We start from the raw sequence: 19,571 nt of genomic DNA, 5'->3' as shown, positions 1-19,571 counted from the left end.
GGGCAGGGTCACCCCTTCCCAGGGTGTGCTGGCAACTGTCACCTCAGTGGGACAGGGTGGGGGAGGCAAGAACAAGAGCCCAGTGTGAGCAAAGGCTTCTCCTGTGCTCGCTGACTGTCTCAACCCTACTGGGCCAGGTAGGTCTCAAGGGGCTGGAGCAGAAGCCATGAAGGTTGGCCTCAACTTAGTTCCACCCCTTGTAAGTGTGCACCCCCCTCCCCATCCCTGATACTGGCACCTATGCCCCAGAGGGGAGCAGAGCTGGAGGAAGGTGTGCTGGAGCAGCCCCTGGCATGGATGGCCATGCATGTGGTGCAACCCTGGCACACACTGGTCAGAGCTCCAGACTCTGCTCCTCTGGCTCCTCTCTGATGGTTGCGCTGCCCCATCCATACGTGTGTGTGTTCCTGTGTGTGTTCCTTTGTGAATGTGTTCATAGTTGGGTACTTTAAACAACTTGTTTAACAAACAAGGCAAATACTCTTGGTAGATTTGTTCCTTGTCATGATTTTCCTTCATTAGTTTGCTTGGTATGCTCCTCAGTTCAGTTCAGTTCAGTCGCTCAGTCATGTCCGACTCTTTGCGACCCCATGAACTGCAGCAAGCCAGGCCTCCCTGTCCATCACCAACTCCTGGAGTTCACTCAGACTCATGTGCATTGAGTCAGTGATGCCATCCAGCCATCTCATCCTCAGTCGTCCCCTTCTCCTCCTACCCCCAATCCCTCCCAGCATCAGGGTGTTTCCTAGTCCTGGTTTTAGCCCAACAGGAAAACTGAGGGGTCTCAGTTCATTTCTGAGTCAGCATCTTGCCTGGCCTGTGGGCGGCTTTCTGATTCTGGTGTATTTATGACTGTTTTTGAATGCTCTATGTTCCTCCTCACCCAAATCCACACCCCAGTTCTACTCAGGGCTTTATTAATACTTGGTCTAGTCTACGTCTCCCCCATATTCCTTTGTCCTTTTCCTTGGCCCCATATATACATATATATGGGCTTCCTTGGTGGCTTAGATGGTAGAGAATCTGCCTATAATGCAGGAAACCTGGGTTCAATCCCTGGGTCGGGAGGATATTCTGGAGAAGGGACTGGCAAACCGCTCCAGCATTCTTGCCTGGGGAATTCCATGGACAGAGGAGCCTGGTGGGCTATTGAACACAGGGTCACAAAGAGTCAGACATGACTGAGCAACTAACACTCACTCCATATATATATAGTCCCCCTGCAGCTGTAATAGCCCCTCTAGCTGCTCTTCAGTTTAAGTTTAGAGTTAAGTGGAACAGACAGCAATCTCCAAACAGCCCCCAAGTAGGTTGGAACATTGCACACAGGTTTTCTGTGATCACTTTGGTTTGAGGGAGGCAACTGGGAGCTGATCAAGACTGCACTGCTCCAGACAGGAGGAGGGTACAGGTGAGTGATGCACAATGAAATTCCTTGTCACACTCTGTTCTGAATTTTTCCTAATTGCCTGTTTGCTACTACTACTTTGTTGCTGTCGATCTTTGTTTGACTGTTTTCCAGAACTCCTATGAGGTTTTTCAGCTGCTTTCTCTCTCTTTTTTCATCTTTCCTTGGGAGAATTTAGTCTTCCTAGCTCACCACTTTGCTGGCATCATAGTACATATTAAACTTTTGACTTCACAATATAACCATGTAGCATTGCATGATAATTTCTCCTACTCTTCCTGAATTTGTTATAATTTAAGTTGTTTATAGGTTATTCTTTTATGAGTGATGCTGAATAAGATAGTAAGTTAAGTGAAATATGTAAAATATGTATCAGTTACATTATGAGAGTACTCTAAAAGTTATATAACTAAGGACAAGGTATAAGCACTCGAAGTCTGTTTGCACATATGCATTGCATATGGTGTCCTAAAGCTATTAAGAGTTCACCTCCAATAAAGACTTTGCCAAATGTCTAGTTCTGGTATCCTGTTCAGGATGTCACCACTGTAAGATCTGTAGCAAAATAATTTTGCTGGTGGGAAATATGAAAAAGGAAATTTATGTTCTTTTGAAGTTTTAATTCTTTATTAAGGGATAGCATTTTGAAAAATCTTTATTAAACACTTTTGTATGTGAGTGTGTTTGTACTGTAAGGAAGTTGTTTCAATTGATGTTTGATTGAGATTGGCTTCATAATAGAAAAATAAAAAAGATTACTGTGTAGAGTTTCTTGTGCAACTAATGATTAATAATTGTTTAGCACATCTTATCATTATTTGATACTTAAGGTTATATTGATTAAAAAAATCAAACAAGTTAACTGATTTCAATTCTCTTCTTACTCTATGGGTACTGGTTTAGTCATGCTCCTCCTACAACATATCAGCTAACATTGGATCCTGCAGCTGGGTGTTACCTTCCTGTTATTTATCACTGTGAGGGAAGAAGAAAAAAAAATCAGTCTGCTTACTCAGAGGAGAAACAGGCAATGGATCCCAAAAGGCAAGTGAAGCTTAATGATGGCCACTTCATTCCTGTCCTGGGATTTGGAACCTATGCACCTCTAGAGGTAAGAGTAGTGGTTTGGGGTTGAGGTATAAAAAATAGTGGATGTAACATGAGTGAAAGGGATGTGGGGTCTCAAGTCTTGAGTCCCCATGTGACACTAGGAGGGTCATCTGGCTCATTAACCAGGCTAGAACCATGCCCTATGAAAGAGGAGAGAGCATCCAGTCTCCACTCTGCATCAAGGTCTGAGGCTGTGCTCACCTGCATATTACTCTGGGTTCCCCTCCAGTTTCCATCTCTTTCCCAGTTTGGCAGAAGAGGTGAGACTTGGCCATCAAGATCACTGACTGTCAGCTGCTTTGTTTTGAGGGGGATTGCAATGGTGGGGTTTCTCTGTATATTTCATTAGTTTCAGAACACTTTTCTTCTTCCAAAAAGACATGATCCAGAGAAGCATTTGAGGTGGAAGGTCCTGAAGATGAGGTGACTGAAAAATAATGGGAGAGAATTGCTTTTCTACTGTGGGATATCTGCTCAGTTCCAGGGCAGAAACACTCCAGCTATATTTTTCCCTGTACTTCTCTTTCTACTTGGAAACTTCTTCTGATGGGAACTATAGTATCATTTGAGTGGGAGGGGGATATAACTGAAGGGATATTACTGAGGGGATAAACTACAATCTTACAAGCCAGGTTTTGCAATGTGTTCTTGGGTTTCATTGTGTGTTTTTTTTTATTAAAGTATAGTCTGAAGTGCCTGGGCATAAGTGGGGCTAGTGGACAAGTCTTTAGACTGGAAGGCAGAAAGTTGGCTGTCCGTCTTTAGAGCATGTAATTTTCACAAGGGACTGGTCCTTAAACTTTGAGTCTCAGCTTTTTCATCTATAAAACAGATAGAAATATCCAGAGACATTTTGGAAACAGAAGACAGGACTTTGTAGGACTCAGGGGGTGAGGGCGAGGAAGGGTCCAGCCTGTCAATGAAATTCACTGGTTCATGGCTCAGTACATCCCCAAATGTCCGAGCATTTAAGAAAAACCAGGAGCAGACACAACAGAGGGAAGTTAGACCAAATATATATCTCCTTGAAATAGGAAAGATTCTGAATCACATAAAAAGAAACGGAGGACTTGTACTGGAGAAGGATTCCAAATGGGTCGCAGCCGCAGCCGCGCCCCACAGAGGTAGCGGAGGCAGTCCGGGTCCACATCCCGGGAAAGAGAACACAGGCGCCAAGAAAGGTCCGGGTTCCGGGAGCAAGATCAGAGAAGAAGCCGCTCTCGCTCCCCACCCAGAAAGCGTTCCAGGTCCCCAAGACCACATAGATCCACATCTTCCCTTCTCGACTGAAAGAAAGAAGAGATGAGGAAAAGAAAGAAAGAGCAAAGAACGTCAGATAACTGAGAAAGACTTAGAGGGCAAAACAGAGGAAGAAATAGAAATGATGAAGTTAATGGGATTTGCCTCCTTTGACTCCACAAAAGGGAAAAAGGCGGATGGCTCTGTAAATGCCTACGCCATAAATGTGTCTCAGAAGAGAAAGTATAGGCAGTACATGAATCCATCAGGTGGATTCAACAGACCTTTGGATTTCATTGCATGAACGGAAGTGTTGAAGAATGATGTTTTTTTCCCCTCATCGTGATCAGAACAGTGGATTTTTGTATTTCATATGCATCAAAAACAGGATCACAGTCCTTCCTCCTTTTATAGTAAGAAAATTTTATTTATGATGTGTGTAGTTCACTTACCCTGCCTCAAAAAAAGAGAAGTTAAATATTACATTTTTTTCCTTTAGGAAATATCGTTTGGGGCAGTCATCAACCCCATTTTTTTGTCCTTATTCCTATAGAAACTGTATATGTTTTTCTCTTGGATGCTCTTTATGACTTTTTAAAATACATAAAAGTAATTTGGAAGTAAGTTTCTCAAATAAAGCAATACTTTCTAAAAAAAAAAAAAGAAATGGAACATTTATTCAGCATTATAAAAAAATAATCTTGCCATTTGTAACCACACAGATGAACTGGGAGAACATTAAGCTAAGTGAAATAAGCCAGAAATAGAAAGATAAATACTACAGGATGTCTTTATAGGTGGATTCTCTAAAAGTGGAAGTTATAGAAGCAGAGAATAGGGAAATGGTGACCAGAAGCTGGTGTCAAGGCTGGGAAAAATGGGAAGATGTTGGTCAATGGTATAGACCTTCAGTTACAGGATGAATAAGCCTGAACAACTGGTGTATAACACAGTGACTATAGTTAAGGATAATGTGCATAACTTGAGATTTTGTTAGATTAGATTTTAAGTCTTCTTACAAACAACCTTAATAGTTAGCTATGGGAGGTGATGGATCTGTTACCTAGCTTGATTGTGGTGATTATTAACTATGGATTCTTATATGAGAACATCACTTTGTACACCTTGAATAGATACAGTTTTATTTGGTGCATTCTGTGTGGTTTCACTGGTAGACAGAGGTCTCAAATGCTTTCACTTGGTTTCTTGCTGCTTTTACCAGGCACCTTATACCTTTGTATATAAGTATACATCTCACAGTATAAATGCTACTCATGATTACAACTTAATGAGTCTTTTGGCTTCTAACAGCAAATCACTGAACCTGGAGGTATTCTTGGGTCCTCTGAGGTCAGCAATCAACCACTAGTTGCCTGGGGTTGAAGGGTTCCTGGGTGTCCATGGAATAACTTCCAGGAATGTTCAGGGAAACTATCATGGGTTCATCACCACACATATAGAACTAACCAAAGGCACAGAGCAAAGTCAATCCTTGGGAAGATCAAAGCTTGTACCTTAGCAATCTCTTAATCATGTGGATATTCAACATTTTTGTTTATGTAGACTGCTAAGAGTGAATCTCAGGAAGTCACCCAATTTGCTATAGAGGTTGGGTTCCGCCATATTGACTGTGCTCATGTGTACCAAAATGAGGAGCAAGTTGGCCAGGCCATTCGAAGCAAGATTGCAGATGGCACTGTGAAGAGAGAAGACATATTCTACACTTCAAAGGTACTATGCATGTTGTGTATGAACATGTATGCAAGTGATTGTGCCAAGGTGACAATTATATAATGGGATCATTTGTTTGGTGATCTATGCTTATTGGTAAATTCCTAAAGTATTAGAATTTCCTGGTGGTTCAGTGGTTGAGACTTGGTGCTTTAATGCCATGAGCCCAGATTTGATCCTTGGTCAGGGAAGTAATATCCCACAAGCCTCACAGTAAGGCAAAAAAAAATATCTGAAGTATTATTAATAAAACTTGCGTTCTTTAATCTCTACAGCTTTGGTTAACTTCCCTTCGACAAGACTTGGTCCGACCAGCCTTGGAAAAGTCACTGAAAACTCTTCAGCTGGACTATGTCGATCTCTATATTATTCATTTTCCACTGCCTGTGAAGGTTGGAAATATGTGTGATCACATCAATTTTATTTCTTGTGTTAGAATGTGCATCAACTTGCATGGATGGTTGAATTAAGATTTGTCCTAGTAGGTTGAAGGGACGATTACACTAGAGTAGAATCTCCCAAACAATAATTTGTGATCATCTTTTTACTGAGTTTCTTTGAATCCCTTACATGCCTCCCAGAGAAAGGAGTTAATAATCTGAGAGTCTCTGCCAGAAAAATTTGAAGAAGTAGAAGCAGGCCAATTCTGCACATAGTCCTGAATATGACTCCTGAGTCCCTGGGGATTTCAAGAACCAAGAGTTTGGTGCAGCCGTGGTGAGCATGACACTGCCTTACATTGAACATGATGAGTTTCTCTTGTCTTTCACCCTTTCAAATGAGCATATTTGGTGGTGCTCCCTCTGGGTGCATCTAAACTTTGTTCCTTTACAAGGACTTGGGAGGAATTGCCTCCTCTCTTGCCTGACTTCATGATGAGGTTTGTAGACTGCACTTAGCTGCCAAGAATGGTTTACTGAGAACTTTTGATTTCAAGTTACAAAAAACAGCTCAAACCATCTGATGCACAATAGCTTAGTGGACTATGTAGATGACAAGTCACAGCCACAGACAGATTGGGGATTTGCAGTACTCTTCAGAAATGTCTCCTAATTTCTACTAATTTCTATGCCTTATCAGGATGTTACTCATGGTTTGCTTATTTTTTTCCTGAAAATTTTCCACTGATGGCAAATATAACCTTGGGGCAGCTCAAGGTCCGTGGCCATGAACATTTGACACCCCTGATCTTCCACAATGGTCTCAAAGATCTTTGAGACCTTGATCTTCCACAATCCGTACCAACTTAAGGAGAGTCTTGCTGGTTCATGTGCCTGCTCTAGGGCATCTGATGCTCAGAGGGAAAAGGAAATCTAATTTTCTAGCCCAGGTCAAGGTTGAAACTTTTATTCTGGAAATAAAGCCATGTAACTTACTGCCATTCTCAGATCAGAGATATTTCAAAAGAGGGAAGTACAAGAACAGACAAAATTCACAGAAGTCACTTGAAGTCCTTTTTAGGACCTAGGAAAATTGTACTTATTACAACATATATTGAGTGTAAAAAAGTAGAATAAGCCTCCATCCCAATGACCTTGCTTACATCTCAATATGCAATCACTTTGCAAATATTAGTATCTAGAAAGTTGTAAACCTACCTCATGTAGGTTTAATCCTGGGTGCCTGGAAGCCTTGCTAAATGTGGAGAAATTATTTTTTGCATGTCTAAAATGACTGCTTCTATTCCAGCCAGGGGAGGAATTATTCCCAAAAGATGAGAATGGAAAACTGATACCTGACTCAGTGGATCTCTGTCACACATGGGAGGTGAGTTCCAAGAGTAGAGAGTTAAAGGAGGAGCCAGGAGAGGGGAAACCTCCATCAATTCTGCCTGTGAGCATGGGCTGTGGGCCATCAGACTCAGCAGTTCATGAACTCTAAGGGATGTGATGCTGGGGTTGTGGAGAGGAAACCATTGCTGAAATGTTCACAGAGAGGAACAGAGGAGGAGAATCTGGGACAGTGAGACAGATATCTATTTCCTTCCATGTGATATGTGTTCTCCAGGGTTTTCCAAGGAGGAGATGGCAATTCTTCTTTTTGTGTCATGCCATTCTTCCCCTCTTTCCTTCTTGATAATCAATGCTAATTCTTCTGGATGACACTTTTTACAGATTTTTTTCAGCTTTTATTCTTGTTCTATTGCCCATTCCAAGTGAATTTTCAGCACCCATCCATCCCCAGGCCCTGGAGAAGTGTAAGGATGCAGGGCTGACCAAGTCCATTGGGGTGTCCAACTTCAACCACAAGCAGCTGCAGAAGATCCTGAACAAGCCGGGGCTCAAGTACAAGCCCGTCTGCAACCAGGTGAGCAGCTCGGCTCCTCTCCCTCCTGCTCTTCACAACCTCCTTCTGCCCTGGAGCCTGATGTCTGTCTGTCCTCTCCTCCTGTTCATCTGACCTTTGTGGGTCAAAGGATTCTAGAGAGCAGAGCCTCTGTCTGGACTTTGTTAATGTAATCCATAACGATATCTCTGATAAAGTCTGGGTAGATAGGTGTGGACCGTTTCCTGGTAAATTGTGGGTAGAATCCAGAACTAGAGGAAGGAGGCATTTCCCTGAGATGGAAGGATGACCAGACGGAGGGTGAAAGTGGCTTGGAGTGAACTGCAAGCAGGAAGGAAGACCATGAAAATCTGGAATGGATTCATGTTGAGGTTTGACAGAAACCAGCAAAATTCTGTAAAGCAATCATTCGTCAGTAAAAAATAAATTAATAAAAAAAACTGGAATGGGAAGTAATAAAAGACAAATCAGCTGAGATGGGTGTTAAGAGTTCATGTGGGGCTCTGTTGGCTGAATCCAAAATCTTTGTGGCTCAGTATTTATGAGTCTCAACAGGGAGCACCAAACAGAAAAATGTGCTGGAGATGATGGAAATCATCCAGGCTAGAGGGTTAATTTAAAGGCTCATGGTGATGCTAACATTACATGAAATATTTACTCAGAAACATTTACTCAAATGAAGAGCCCACCTTTTGATTATTCAATCTTAAACTGGTTTTCCCATCCATGTCTATCATAAAATTAACTGTATAAACACACTTTTGACTATTTCTCTCTTGGTGTTGGTATTTCCAGCTTACATCTTTTCTGTCACATTAATAATACCATTCCATATAATCTGACACTCTTCTCTGTTGACATTCTACAGGTGGAATGTCACCCTTATCTCAACCAGAGGAAACTGTTGGATTTCTGCAAGTCACATGATATCGTTCTTGTTGCCTATGCTGCTCTGGGATCCCAACGTCTAAAAGAATGGTATTGAATCCTAATGAAGATAACAAGGAATTTATTTAAAATTAAATTTTTGATAAACTAGTTTAAATCATATATTACTCAGATAACTCATAGGCACAGGGGATAAGCAGGGAGGGATGGAATGAATCCTTCTCTTTTATCTTCCCATCACCCAGCCAATTTTTCTACATTGTATTAAATTGTTGACCCATCAATAACAAATGTCTGCATTAAAATTTATATATAATCCCCCAGTTGAGACCAGAGACACAAGCTTATATTATGATTTACTTATTTATTCAACTATGAACATGTTTCTAAAAATACATGTCTAAACCTCACATTGGAGAAGGAAATGGCAACCCACTCCAGTGTTCTTGCCTGGAGAATCCCAGAGATGGGGGAGCCTGGTGGGCTGTTGTCTCTGGGGTCACACAGAGTCAGACACGACTGAAGCAACTTAGCAGCAGTAGCAAACCTCACATATCTTTTATCTAAAATGGGGATAATAATATGTAACTTCCAGGTCTATCATGATAACAAATTTCAGTATGAACCATTTTTGTAAACATCTATAGAAAATTGCATAATATAAATAATGTGAAATGAATAGTTCTATTTTGGACTATTCAACTTGTATCAATACCTGTGAAAAGTGACAATTAAAAAAAATTTCCCAGTCTTTTTCCATTACTTTTTTTTGTGTGTGTGCCATTGTACAAACTTTAGAGCTATGAATGGAGAAAAACAACAAATGATAATTAAAAAAGGAAAAAAAAATCCATGAGTTTGGCAGTTCTGGTCTCACTCAAACATGCATCCAAATGACTGGGAGAACTTTGTAAACACAGATTGGGAGGTGCCACAGTTGAGGTTCTGATTCAGTGTGTCTGCATTTAAGCTGGGAATTTGTATTTCTAACAAGATTCCCAGTAATGCTGATGCTCTTAGTACACGGACCACACTTTGAGAAGCACTGGTATAGGACATACTTGGTCTGTTTGGTAAAACTACTCACAAACTGAGTACTTAGTCTCAGCTCCTCAGCATTTCTGAATTTCCTTCCAGGGTGAACCTGGACCTGCCCATTCTCTTGGAGGACCAGGTTCTTTGTACCATTGCCAAAAAACACAAGCAAACCCCAGCTCTAGTTGCCCTTCGCTACCAGATACAACGTGGGGTTGTGGTTCTGGCCAAGAGTTACAACAAGAAGCGGATCAAAGAGAACATACAGGTGATGAGTGGGGCTGTGGGCAGAGGGCTCCTAAGGAATATCCTTCTCGAGGGTCATTCTTTGTCCATCTCTCAAGACTTTCCTTGAGTCAAGACAAGTTACCAGTTCTTCCCCATGCATGAATGTGTTGTGTGTGTTCCTGGTGATTTTCTCCTCCTGATGTGGCAACAGAAGAGGTGACATGGCTGCAGAGGGTTCAGGTTGGACAGAAAACAGAGATTTTAGTTTCAGAGTTATGTCAGCCATTTATTCTATCATCTTGTACAAATGATATCTTATTTTCTTTGTTATCAGTTGATGAAATTGCATTATGTGATTTTTTTAGACCATTTGACCTGCTGTAACAAAATATCACAGATTGAGAGGCTGAGAAAAATTGAAATTTATTTCTCACAGTTTTGAAGCTGGAGATCTGAGTCAGGGTTCCTGTGTGATCAGATGAGGGCCCTCATCCAGGTCACAGGTTTCTCTTTGCATCTTAATATAATGGAGGGGGCAACAGAGCTCTCCCAAGTCTCTTATATGAATATGCTATTTTAAAATCTCATTTGTGAGAGCTCCACTATCATGACCTTTGAAAGGCTCCGTTTCGTTTTTTTTTTTTTTAATAAATTAATTTAATTTACTTTACAATTTTGTATCAGTTTTGCCATACATTGACTTGAATCCGCAATGAGTGTATATGTGTTCCCAATACTGAACCACCCCCCCCACCACCTCCCTCCCCATCCCATCCTTCTGGGTCATCCCAGTGTACCAGCCCTGAGCACCCTGTATCATGCATCAAACCTGGACTGGTGATTCATTTCACATATGATATTTTACATGTTTCAATGCCATTCTCCCATATCATCCCACCCTCACCCTCTCCCACAGAGTCCAAAAGACTGTTCAATACATCTGTGTCTCTTTTGCTGTCTTGCATACAGGGTTATCGTTACCTTCTTTCTAAATTCCACATATATGTTTTAGTATATTGTATTGGTGTTTTTCTTTCTGGCTTACTTCATTCTGTCTTGATGACTGTGGCTTTGTAGTATAGCCTGAAGTCAGGCAGGTTGATTCCTCCAGTTCCATTCTTCTTTCTCCAGATCACTTTGGCTATTTGAGGTTTTTTGTAATTCCATACAAATTGTGAAATTATTTGTTCTAGTTCTCTGAAAAATACCGTTGGTAGCTTGATAGGGATTGCATTGAATCTATAGATTGCTTTGGGTAGTACACTCATTTTCACTATATTGATTCTTCCAATCCATGAACATGGTATATTTCTCCATCTATTTGTGTCCTCTTTGATTTCTTTCACCAGTGTTTTATAGTTTTCTATATATAGATCTTTTGTTTCTTTAGGTAGATGTATTCCTAAGTATTTTATTCTTTTCTTCGCAATGGCAAATGGAATTGTTTCCTTAATTTCTCTTTCTGTTTTCTCATTGTTAGTGTATAGGAAGGCAAGGTATTTCTGTGCATTAATTTTATATCCTGACACTACTATATTCATTGATTAGCTCTAGTAATTTTCTGGTGGAGTCTTTAGGGTTTTCTATGTAGAGGATCATGTCATCTGCAAACAGTGAGAGTTTTACTTTTTTTCTAATCTGGATTCCTTTTATTTCGTTTTCTGCTTTGACTGCTCTGGCCAAAACTTCCAAAACTATGTTGAATAGTAGTGGTGAGAGTGGGCACCCTTGTCTTGTTCCTGACTTTAGGGGAAATGCTTTCAATTTTTCACCATTGAGGATAATGTTTGCTGAGGGTTTGTCATATATAGCTTTTATTATGTTGAGGTGTGTTTTTTCTATTCCTGCTTTCTGGACAATATTTATCATAAATGGATGTTGAATTTTGTCAAAGGCTTTCTCTGCATTTATTGAGATAATCATATGGTTTTTATTTATCAATTTTTAAATGTGGTGTATTACATTGATTGATTTGTGCATACTGAAGAATTCTTGCATCCCTGGGATAAAGTGCACTTGGTCATGATGTATGATCTTTTTAATATGTTGTTGGATTCTGTTTGCTAGAATTTTGTTAATGATTTTTGCATCTATGTTCATCAGTGACATTGGCTTGTAGTTTTCTTTTTTTTGTGGCATCTTTATCAGGTTTTGGTGTTAGGGTGATGGTGGCCTCATAGAATGAGTTTGGAAGTTTACTTTCCTTTGCAATTTCCTGGAAGAGTTTGAGTAGGATAGATGTTCGCTCTTCTCTAAATTTTTGGTAGAATTCAGCTGTGAAGCTGTCTGGTCCTGGGCTTTTTTTTACTGGAAGATTTCTGATTACAGTTTCAATTTCTGTGCTTGTGATGGGTCTGTTAAGATTTTCTATTTCTTCCTGGTTCAATTTTGGAAAGTTGTACTTTTCTAAGAATTTGTCCATTTCTTCCATGTTGTCCATTTTATTTGCACATAGTTGCTGATAATAGTCTCCTATTATCTTTTGTATTTCTGTGTTGTCTGTTGTGATCTCTCCATTTTTATTTCTAATTTTGTTGATTTGATTTTTCTTCCTTGTTTCTTAATGAGTCTGGCTAATGGTTTTTCAATTTTATTTATCTTCTCAAAGAACCAGCTTTTGGTTTTATTGATTTTTGCTATGGTCTCTTTTGTTTCTTTTGCATTTATTTCTGCCCTAATTTTTAAGATTTCTTTCCCTCTACTAACCTTGGGGTTCTTCATTTCTTTCTTTTCTAGTTGCTTTAGGTGTAGAGTTAGGTTATTTATTTTACTTTTTTCTTGTTTCTTGGGTAAGCCTGTATTGCTATGAACCTTCCCCCTAGCACTGCTTTTACAGTTTCCCATAGGTTTGGGGTTGTTGTGTTTTCATTTTCATTCATTTCTATGCATGTTTTGATTTCTTCTTTGATTTGTTGATTATTGTGCAGTGTGTTGTTCAGCCTCCATGTGTTGGGATTTTTCTAACACCATCAACATATACATTTCAGTTCAGTTCAGTCACTTAGTCATGTCTGACTCTTTGTGACCCCATGAACCACAGCATGCCATGCCTCCCTGTCCATCACCAACTCCCAGAATTTACCCAAATTCATGTCCATTGAGTCGGTGATGCCATCCAACCATCTCATCCTCCGTCATCCCCTTCTCCTCCTACTCTCAATCTTTCCCAGCATCAGGGTCTTTTCAAATGTCAGCTCTTTGCATCAGGTGGCCAAAGTATTGGAGTTTCAGCTTCAACATCAGTCCTTCCAATGAACACCCAGGACTGATCTCCTTTAGGATGGACTGGTTGGATCTCCTTGCAGTCCAAGGGACTCTCAACAGTCTTGTCCAACATCACAGTTCAAAGGGATCAGTTCTTCAGCACTCAGCTTTCATTATAGTCCAAATGTCACATCTATACATGACTACTGAAAAAACCATAGCCTTGACTAGACAGACCTTTGTTGACAAAGTAATGTCTCTGCTTTTTAATATGCTGTCTAGGTTGGTCATAACTTTCCTTCCAAGAAGTAAGCGTCTTTTAATTTCATGGCTGCAATCACCATCTGCAGTGATTTTGGAGCCCTCAAAATAAAGTCAGCCACTGTTTCCCCTGTTTCCCCATCTATTTGCCATGAAGTAATGGGACCAGATAACATAATCTTAGTTTTATGAATGTTGAGTTTTAAGTCAGCTTTTTCACTCTCCTCTTTCACTAAGAGGCTCTTTAGTTCTTTTTCACTTTCTGCCATAGGGGTGGTGTCATGTGCATATCTGAGGTTATTGATATTTCTCCCAGCAATCTTGATTCCAGCTTGTGCTTCTTCCAGCCCAGCTTTCTCATGATCTACTCTGAATATAAGTTAAATAATCAGGGTGACAATATACAGCTTTGATGTACTTCTTTTCCTATTTGGAAGTTTGCGGGCACAAAAATTATAGCAGCAATCTTTAACTCACAAACCATCATGGTTTTATTTTGTATTTCCCTGAATATTATAGGGTTTCATTTTTATACATTTAATCTTCTTGAGTTTCTCTTTGTGTAGCTCCTTTTCAAGACTTTGTCCACTTTAGCTAGGTTGTTTCTCTTTTGATTTATTTGTAGGAGGCCATAATTGTACCCTTAGTCACAGCTATACAAGAAAGTCTCCCCACTTTCAGGATTTAATGCAGAGATCATTTCTGTGTCTCTTGATTCTGTGTTTTGACAATCAGCCTCAACTCAGCTCAGCTGCTATCCTCTTAGCTGGTCTTGCTCATGCATTTGCAACTCAGTGCAGAGCATCTCAGCAGTTCTGCTTTAACAGGTGGATATGACTCTTGTCAGAGGAGCCTGCATGCTTCTCCCTCTAGTTTTACATATATATTTGGCTAGACTGTGGTCAACTAACCTGGTTATCACGTCAGCACAGTACTATGATCCATAGTCAGTGAATGGAAAAAAAAATACTCTTCATTTATAGACTCAGAACTGACTCATCAATTCTGCCAAAGTTCACAGGTCCATCTAAGTCAAGGTCAAGTGTTGCTGCTGCTGCTGCTGCTAAGTTGCTTCAGTGTATGGTCCCCTAAAAAATTGTTTGTGTGTTTCCATTCAAATTTGCCCCTGCAGTACACCTAGAATTGGTTTTGCAATATAATATGAAAATGGTCACATATATGTTTGTTTGTTTATTAAATGGAAATCTAAGACAGCATGGATACCAAATCAATCTATCCTAAAGGAAATCAACCTTGAATATTCATTGGAAGGACTGATGTTGAAGCTGAAGCTCTAATACTTTGGCTACCTGATTGTGAAGAGCTGACTCATTGGAAAAGACCCTGATGCTGGAAAAGACTGAGGGCAGGAGGAGAAGCAGGATACAGAGAATGAGGTGGTTGGATGGCATCACCAACTCAATGGACATGAGTTTGAGAAAACTCTGTGTGTTGGTGGTGAACAGGGAAGCCTGCCTTACCACAGTCCAGGGTGTCACAAAGAATTGGATATGACTTAGCAACTGAATAAAAACAACATATCCATATTTTCCACAGATTTTCATGGTAAACTCTGTCATATATAGAGAGCCTATAAGTACATTTCTGGCCTCTTTCTTCTATTTAACTATTCAGTTTTCTGTACTGTGTTATTAAATTGTAAAATAAGTCTTATTTCCAGAATGGTAAATTCTTCAACCAGTTCATCCTAAAGGAAATCAGTCCTGAACATTCATTGGAAGGACTGATGCTGAAGCTGAAACTCCAATACTTTGGGCAGCTCATGTGAAGAGCTGACTCATTTGAAAAGACCTTGATGCTGGGACAGATTGAGGGCAGGAGGAGAAGGGGACGACAGAGGATGAGATGGTTGGATGGCATCACCGACTCAATGGACATGGGTTTGGGTGGACTCCGGGAGTTGGTGATGGACAGGGAGGCCTGGCATGCTGCAGTTCATGGGGTCACAAAGAGTCGGACACAACTCAGCCACTGAACTCAACAGAACTGAAGAATGTCTTGGCTACTTTTAATTAGTTCTTCTTTTATTTAAAATTTGGTATCACTTTGCTGATTTCTACAAGAGAATATGTATGTCAGTCTTTGATTCATGTTGCATTGAAACACTAGATCACTTCAGAGAAAACAAATTTCTTTATAAAACTGAGCTATCCATTTCATGATTATGATGTGAATTTTTAATATTTTAGATGTTCTTTACTGTTTAAACTTTTCTAACTTTATCTACAAAGGCATTTACATAAAGTTTCTTTTAGATTTATTCATAGATAAAGAGTAAGTTTGATATCAGATTCTTGGATAGGCTTTTGCAAGGAAGACTCCTCCCCACATGGCCTCAGTGCAATGCTGTCACACTTAGGGCATGTTGGGGAGTGTGAAGCAGTCTAATGTTTGTTCAGGTGCAGGTATTGAGGCAGGAGTTTTCAAAGACAAAAGGGTATTTTAGTACATTTCTTTTCTGTCTGAAGTGATTCACTTAGAAAAATAAAGGACTGATGCACTGTAATGTTTGTGAGGTGAACAGAGAAAGATGTGTGGGAAGGAGAGGTGAGAACTCAGCAGAGGGTCCCAGGCTTGTTCACCTGGAAGCTGAGGACAGACACGGCTTCCCTGTCCCCTCTATTGTCCCCATCCAGCTGGAAAGTCCTCCAGTTCCCAGGGGGAGGCCCTCTTCTTGTGGGAAAGGTAATGTGATTCTTCTTTCCTTCCAGGTGTTTGACTTTGAACTGACTCCAGAAGACATGAAAGCAATTGATGGCATCAATAGAAATATAAGATATTACGAATTTCTGCTGTAAGTGACTTGCAGATATTTCACATACATGGTTTTTTTTTTTTTTTGCTGTAGCAGGCAGATCAGTAGGGCAACTAAGCTTTTTAAAAACTTGATTCTAGGAAGACAGTCCTGATTCCAGCATAGAAGCCAACCAGAGTCTTCCTGCAGACCTCAAACCAGAGGTTTCCTCCTGGGCTCTGTCTCTGACCAACAGAAATGATTGGGACCTAGGACAGCCCATCAGTAAAATCCTCAGAGTTTACATCGTGGTAATTTCACTACTTTGTGCCCCTAATCCCTGTGCCTGGTGCACCTCCTCTCAGGGCTGAGGGACCCAGTAAACACAGAGGGCACAGTGCCAGCAGCCCACTATTCTTACAGGGACCTGTGAGTATGTTTAATTCTTTTTACATCAGGATAAAAAGGTTATATTAATAAAAACTGTATAATGATTAAGCCTTTTTGGATTACATTCATGTTTTGTTGTTGTTTAGTTGCTTAGTTGTGTCCAACTCTTGGGACCCTCGGACTGTAGCCTGCTACGGTCCATGGGATTCCCAGGCAGGAATACTGGAGTGGGTTGCCATTTTCTTCTGCAAGTTATCTTGCCAATCACTGAACCCATGTCTCCTACTTTGCAGGTGGATCCTTTATCACTGACCACCTGGGAAGCCCCCATTCATGTTATTCCTAACACAATGATAAAACATCTTGTTGACACTTTGTTATGGAGGAAGGTCCCATGAAGGTCAACCTGCAACAGTTTTGAGAAGTCACATGGGCCTGCTTCCCCGCCATCTCCTAAGGGTCTGGTACATTTTCTCCCTTACGGACATTTCTTCTCTAAGACACAGTCCATTTTTTTCAAATTAATCTCTTCATTGATCTTTTTTCCCTATTACAATTCCCATGTCCTCATCCTTGTTATCTCACAAAGCTGAATTACCCATAGATCATGAGCTTAACTGACCCTCCAGTGAGAGACTGCTGTGTCCTTAACAGGACACACTCAGGTAAGATCATCTGGGTCTCTGGTTTCTTGAGTGAAGACTCACTGCAGTTTAGCCTTTGTCCAGCAGAAGTCCATCCCCTGGGGAGCCCCCACCTGCTTGCCTTTGACTTAGTCACTAACAGAATTCCAGCTGCCTCATTACTGCAGGAGAATGTTAGGATTGAAGAGACAGAAGAGAAATTTGGAAGGGAGTTTAGAGAGGAGGGAATGCAAATTATTGATACAGTGAAGATTTCGTTTGAAGGGAAAGCTATCAAAACTCTCCCTATTGTTTGTAAAACTATATCACAATTCTGATAAAATACATGATAAATGAAAAAAAAGGTGAAATCTTACTTTTCTGCCCTTAAAGACTTTTAAGTATAATTCTATCTTCTCCTTCATTAGGCTGTGAATGGCTAGACTTATTCCTCTTTGTGAGCTCAGGTCAACAGCACAGCTCCTGGCACTTAAAATTGCTCAGAATGCACTTTTTAATGAATTGAATTGAAAAGGACAAATTGAATTGAAAAGGAAAAGTTTAAAAAGAAAAGTAGAAACATGGAGAAAAAACAATAGTTATACTAATTACTGAGTAACCGATGTTTTAATACATCATAAATTAAGAAAATATCAATGCCACTTTGTGCTGTATGATTATTCAGGTGACTGCGTGTCTCTTCAATAGATTAGAATTTCCTTAATGAAGACAGTCTGTATTTTTGGGGGTGCTTGGTATCTGCTTATCCATGGATGTGAGAAAAAAGAGCAGCTACTTTGTTTGCTATGATCCTTTTCATCGTCTAGAGACAGAAGTTCCACGAAGGGCGGGAAATGATCTCCAGAGTTAGCCCCAGGTCTTGTGCCCTCTTAAAATTGTAACCTGAGTCAAACTACCTGTCACTGTGGAGTGACGATTACACGTGAATGTTGGGACTGGACGTGCAGGTGCCATGTGCACATGGAGCAGACTCCTGCTGTGTGTTTGTTGGGGGAGAAGGAGGGATGTATTTGTAGATTTTGAATTTTAGGCCATCCTGACTGCACTCACAGAGTAATGCTGTCTATGACAACATGACAGAATTAATAAATGAACCCTCCTCCTTCTCTTTCAGTGGTATCAGTCACCCTGAATATCCATTTTTTGAAGAATATTGATTCTCAGGTCTCACTGTGGTTCTTCAAGAATTTCTTGCTTCTGGGGCTGTGAAGAGGATTTTTGTATGTGGTGACGGTGCTTGAATGAAGTGTCTCAACTTTTGAAAATGCCTTTCCTTGTGAAATAAACAGTTCATGAAACAATTAAAACTTCAAAGTAAGAATGCTCTTTTTTTCTGATAATTAAAAAAATTACAGGAAATTTGGAAAGTAAAATAGAAATGACAGAAAATAAAGATAAGCTGTAATTCACCATTATATAATACTTTGGTACATTTTCCTTATAGAATCCTATACAAATTTGTGTGTATGATTATTTACAAAGACAAATAATCTTCAATCTACATGTTGTATACTTTTCAACTTAGCATAATCATCTTGGTAAGCTAAAATATGATTTAAAAAATCCAGTATTATATTTTTCTCTCTGTAAAGCAGCACATCTGATTCATTTATTTAATTTCTTAATTGTCTGACCATGCTTAGCATTTTGATAAATACTTACATATTTTACCATTCATTCATTGGTTGTCATTCACTCATTCATTCAGCAAAACTTTATTGAACATTCTTCAGTAAGACATTGTTTTATCAATATATATTAACTAAATGAGAAATCCTTGAGTTTATAGTCTAGTGGAGGATGGGACAGTGAATGTCATCAGGAGAATTTAGCTGTTAGAAATGGGTAGGTGTCTGTTGAGAAAATCCTGCACAATCTCTCACATTTCAGTCCATCTGTTAGGCAGAGACACCAACTACCTTTAATCCCACACAACTTTTCACTTGTACAAGAAACAGCCTTGAAACATAGAGACAGTGGCTCCTTGCATTTCTCTGAAACAGAAAACGTTAAGTCCAGGAAAGAAGAGTGTTCATGTAACATTTGAAGGCCAGCAAGTTGGCTGATGTGGGTGGAGTTTAGTGAGGGAAGAAGACAGGAGTTGAAGATAAGCCAGAGAGCCAGTGGGGCCATGGGGTCTGTGTCATGTGGGTTTTTGAGAGGTCTTTATTCTGAGAGAAGTGGAGAATGATATTTTGGTTTTGAGCACAGTAGTTACATGAGCTGACATGTTTTCAAAAAAAATCACTCTGGTTGTTATGTTTAGAAGAAAAAGAGTAAAAAGGGCCCTTTTTTAGGACTCTACAGGAATTTAGGTGAGAGGTAATGTTGGCTGGAACCACAGAAGGAGCAGTAAAGATGGCCAGAGGTATTGGAATAGGAACTTATTTTA

The 19,571-nt window shown here is 40.0% G+C and overlaps 1 protein-coding gene and 1 pseudogene across 6 annotated transcripts; both read left to right on the top strand.

Moving 5' to 3' along the window:
- Positions 1-1,123: 1,123 nt before the first annotated feature.
- On the top strand, positions 1,124-18,486 carry LOC113903417 (dihydrodiol dehydrogenase 3-like). 6 transcript variants are annotated; one of them, XR_003514107.1, is made up of 10 exons: positions 2,329-2,519; positions 5,321-5,488; positions 5,764-5,880; positions 7,178-7,255; positions 7,673-7,795; positions 8,643-8,752; positions 9,800-9,965; positions 16,123-16,205; positions 16,307-16,456; positions 16,829-18,486. XR_003514107.1 is itself a non-coding variant. In XM_027559513.1 (9 exons), the coding sequence occupies exons 1-9, from the start codon at positions 2,439-2,441 to the stop codon at positions 18,334-18,336; spliced, it is 969 nt and encodes a 322-aa protein (XP_027415314.1). In that variant the 5' UTR covers positions 2,328-2,438; the 3' UTR covers positions 18,337-18,486. The 6 variants fall into 6 exon arrangements, 4 of the variants coding, with proteins under 4 accessions (XP_027415316.1, XP_027415317.1, XP_027415314.1 ...); XM_027559513.1 differs by lacking the exon at positions 16,307-16,456 and having other exon boundaries at positions 2,328-2,519; positions 18,294-18,486; XM_027559514.1 differs by lacking the exon at positions 16,307-16,456.
- Positions 3,611-4,391, top strand: LOC113903420 (annotated as a pseudogene).
- Positions 18,487-19,571: the final 1,085 nt, after the last annotated feature.

Source organism: Bos indicus x Bos taurus, chromosome 13, assembly GCF_003369695.1.
Source record: "Bos indicus x Bos taurus breed Angus x Brahman F1 hybrid chromosome 13, Bos_hybrid_MaternalHap_v2.0, whole genome shotgun sequence".
Taxonomy (NCBI): Eukaryota; Metazoa; Chordata; class Mammalia; order Artiodactyla; family Bovidae; genus Bos; species Bos indicus x Bos taurus.
The sequence above is the reverse complement of the archived record's forward strand: the minus strand, read 5'-3'. Positions and strand labels throughout refer to the sequence as shown.

Coding starts and splice junctions, on each gene's coding strand:
- LOC113903417 (XM_027559513.1), top strand. CDS start 2,439: ATGGATCCCAAAAGGCAAGTGAAGCTTAATGATGGCCACTTCATTCCT. Junction 5,489..5,763: donor ACATATTCTACACTTCAAAG/GTACTATGCATG, acceptor TAATCTCTACAG/CTTTGGTTAACTTCCCTTCG. Junction 16,206..18,293: donor AGATATTACGAATTTCTGCT/GTAAGTGACTTG, acceptor CTTCTCTTTCAG/TGGTATCAGTCACCCTGAAT.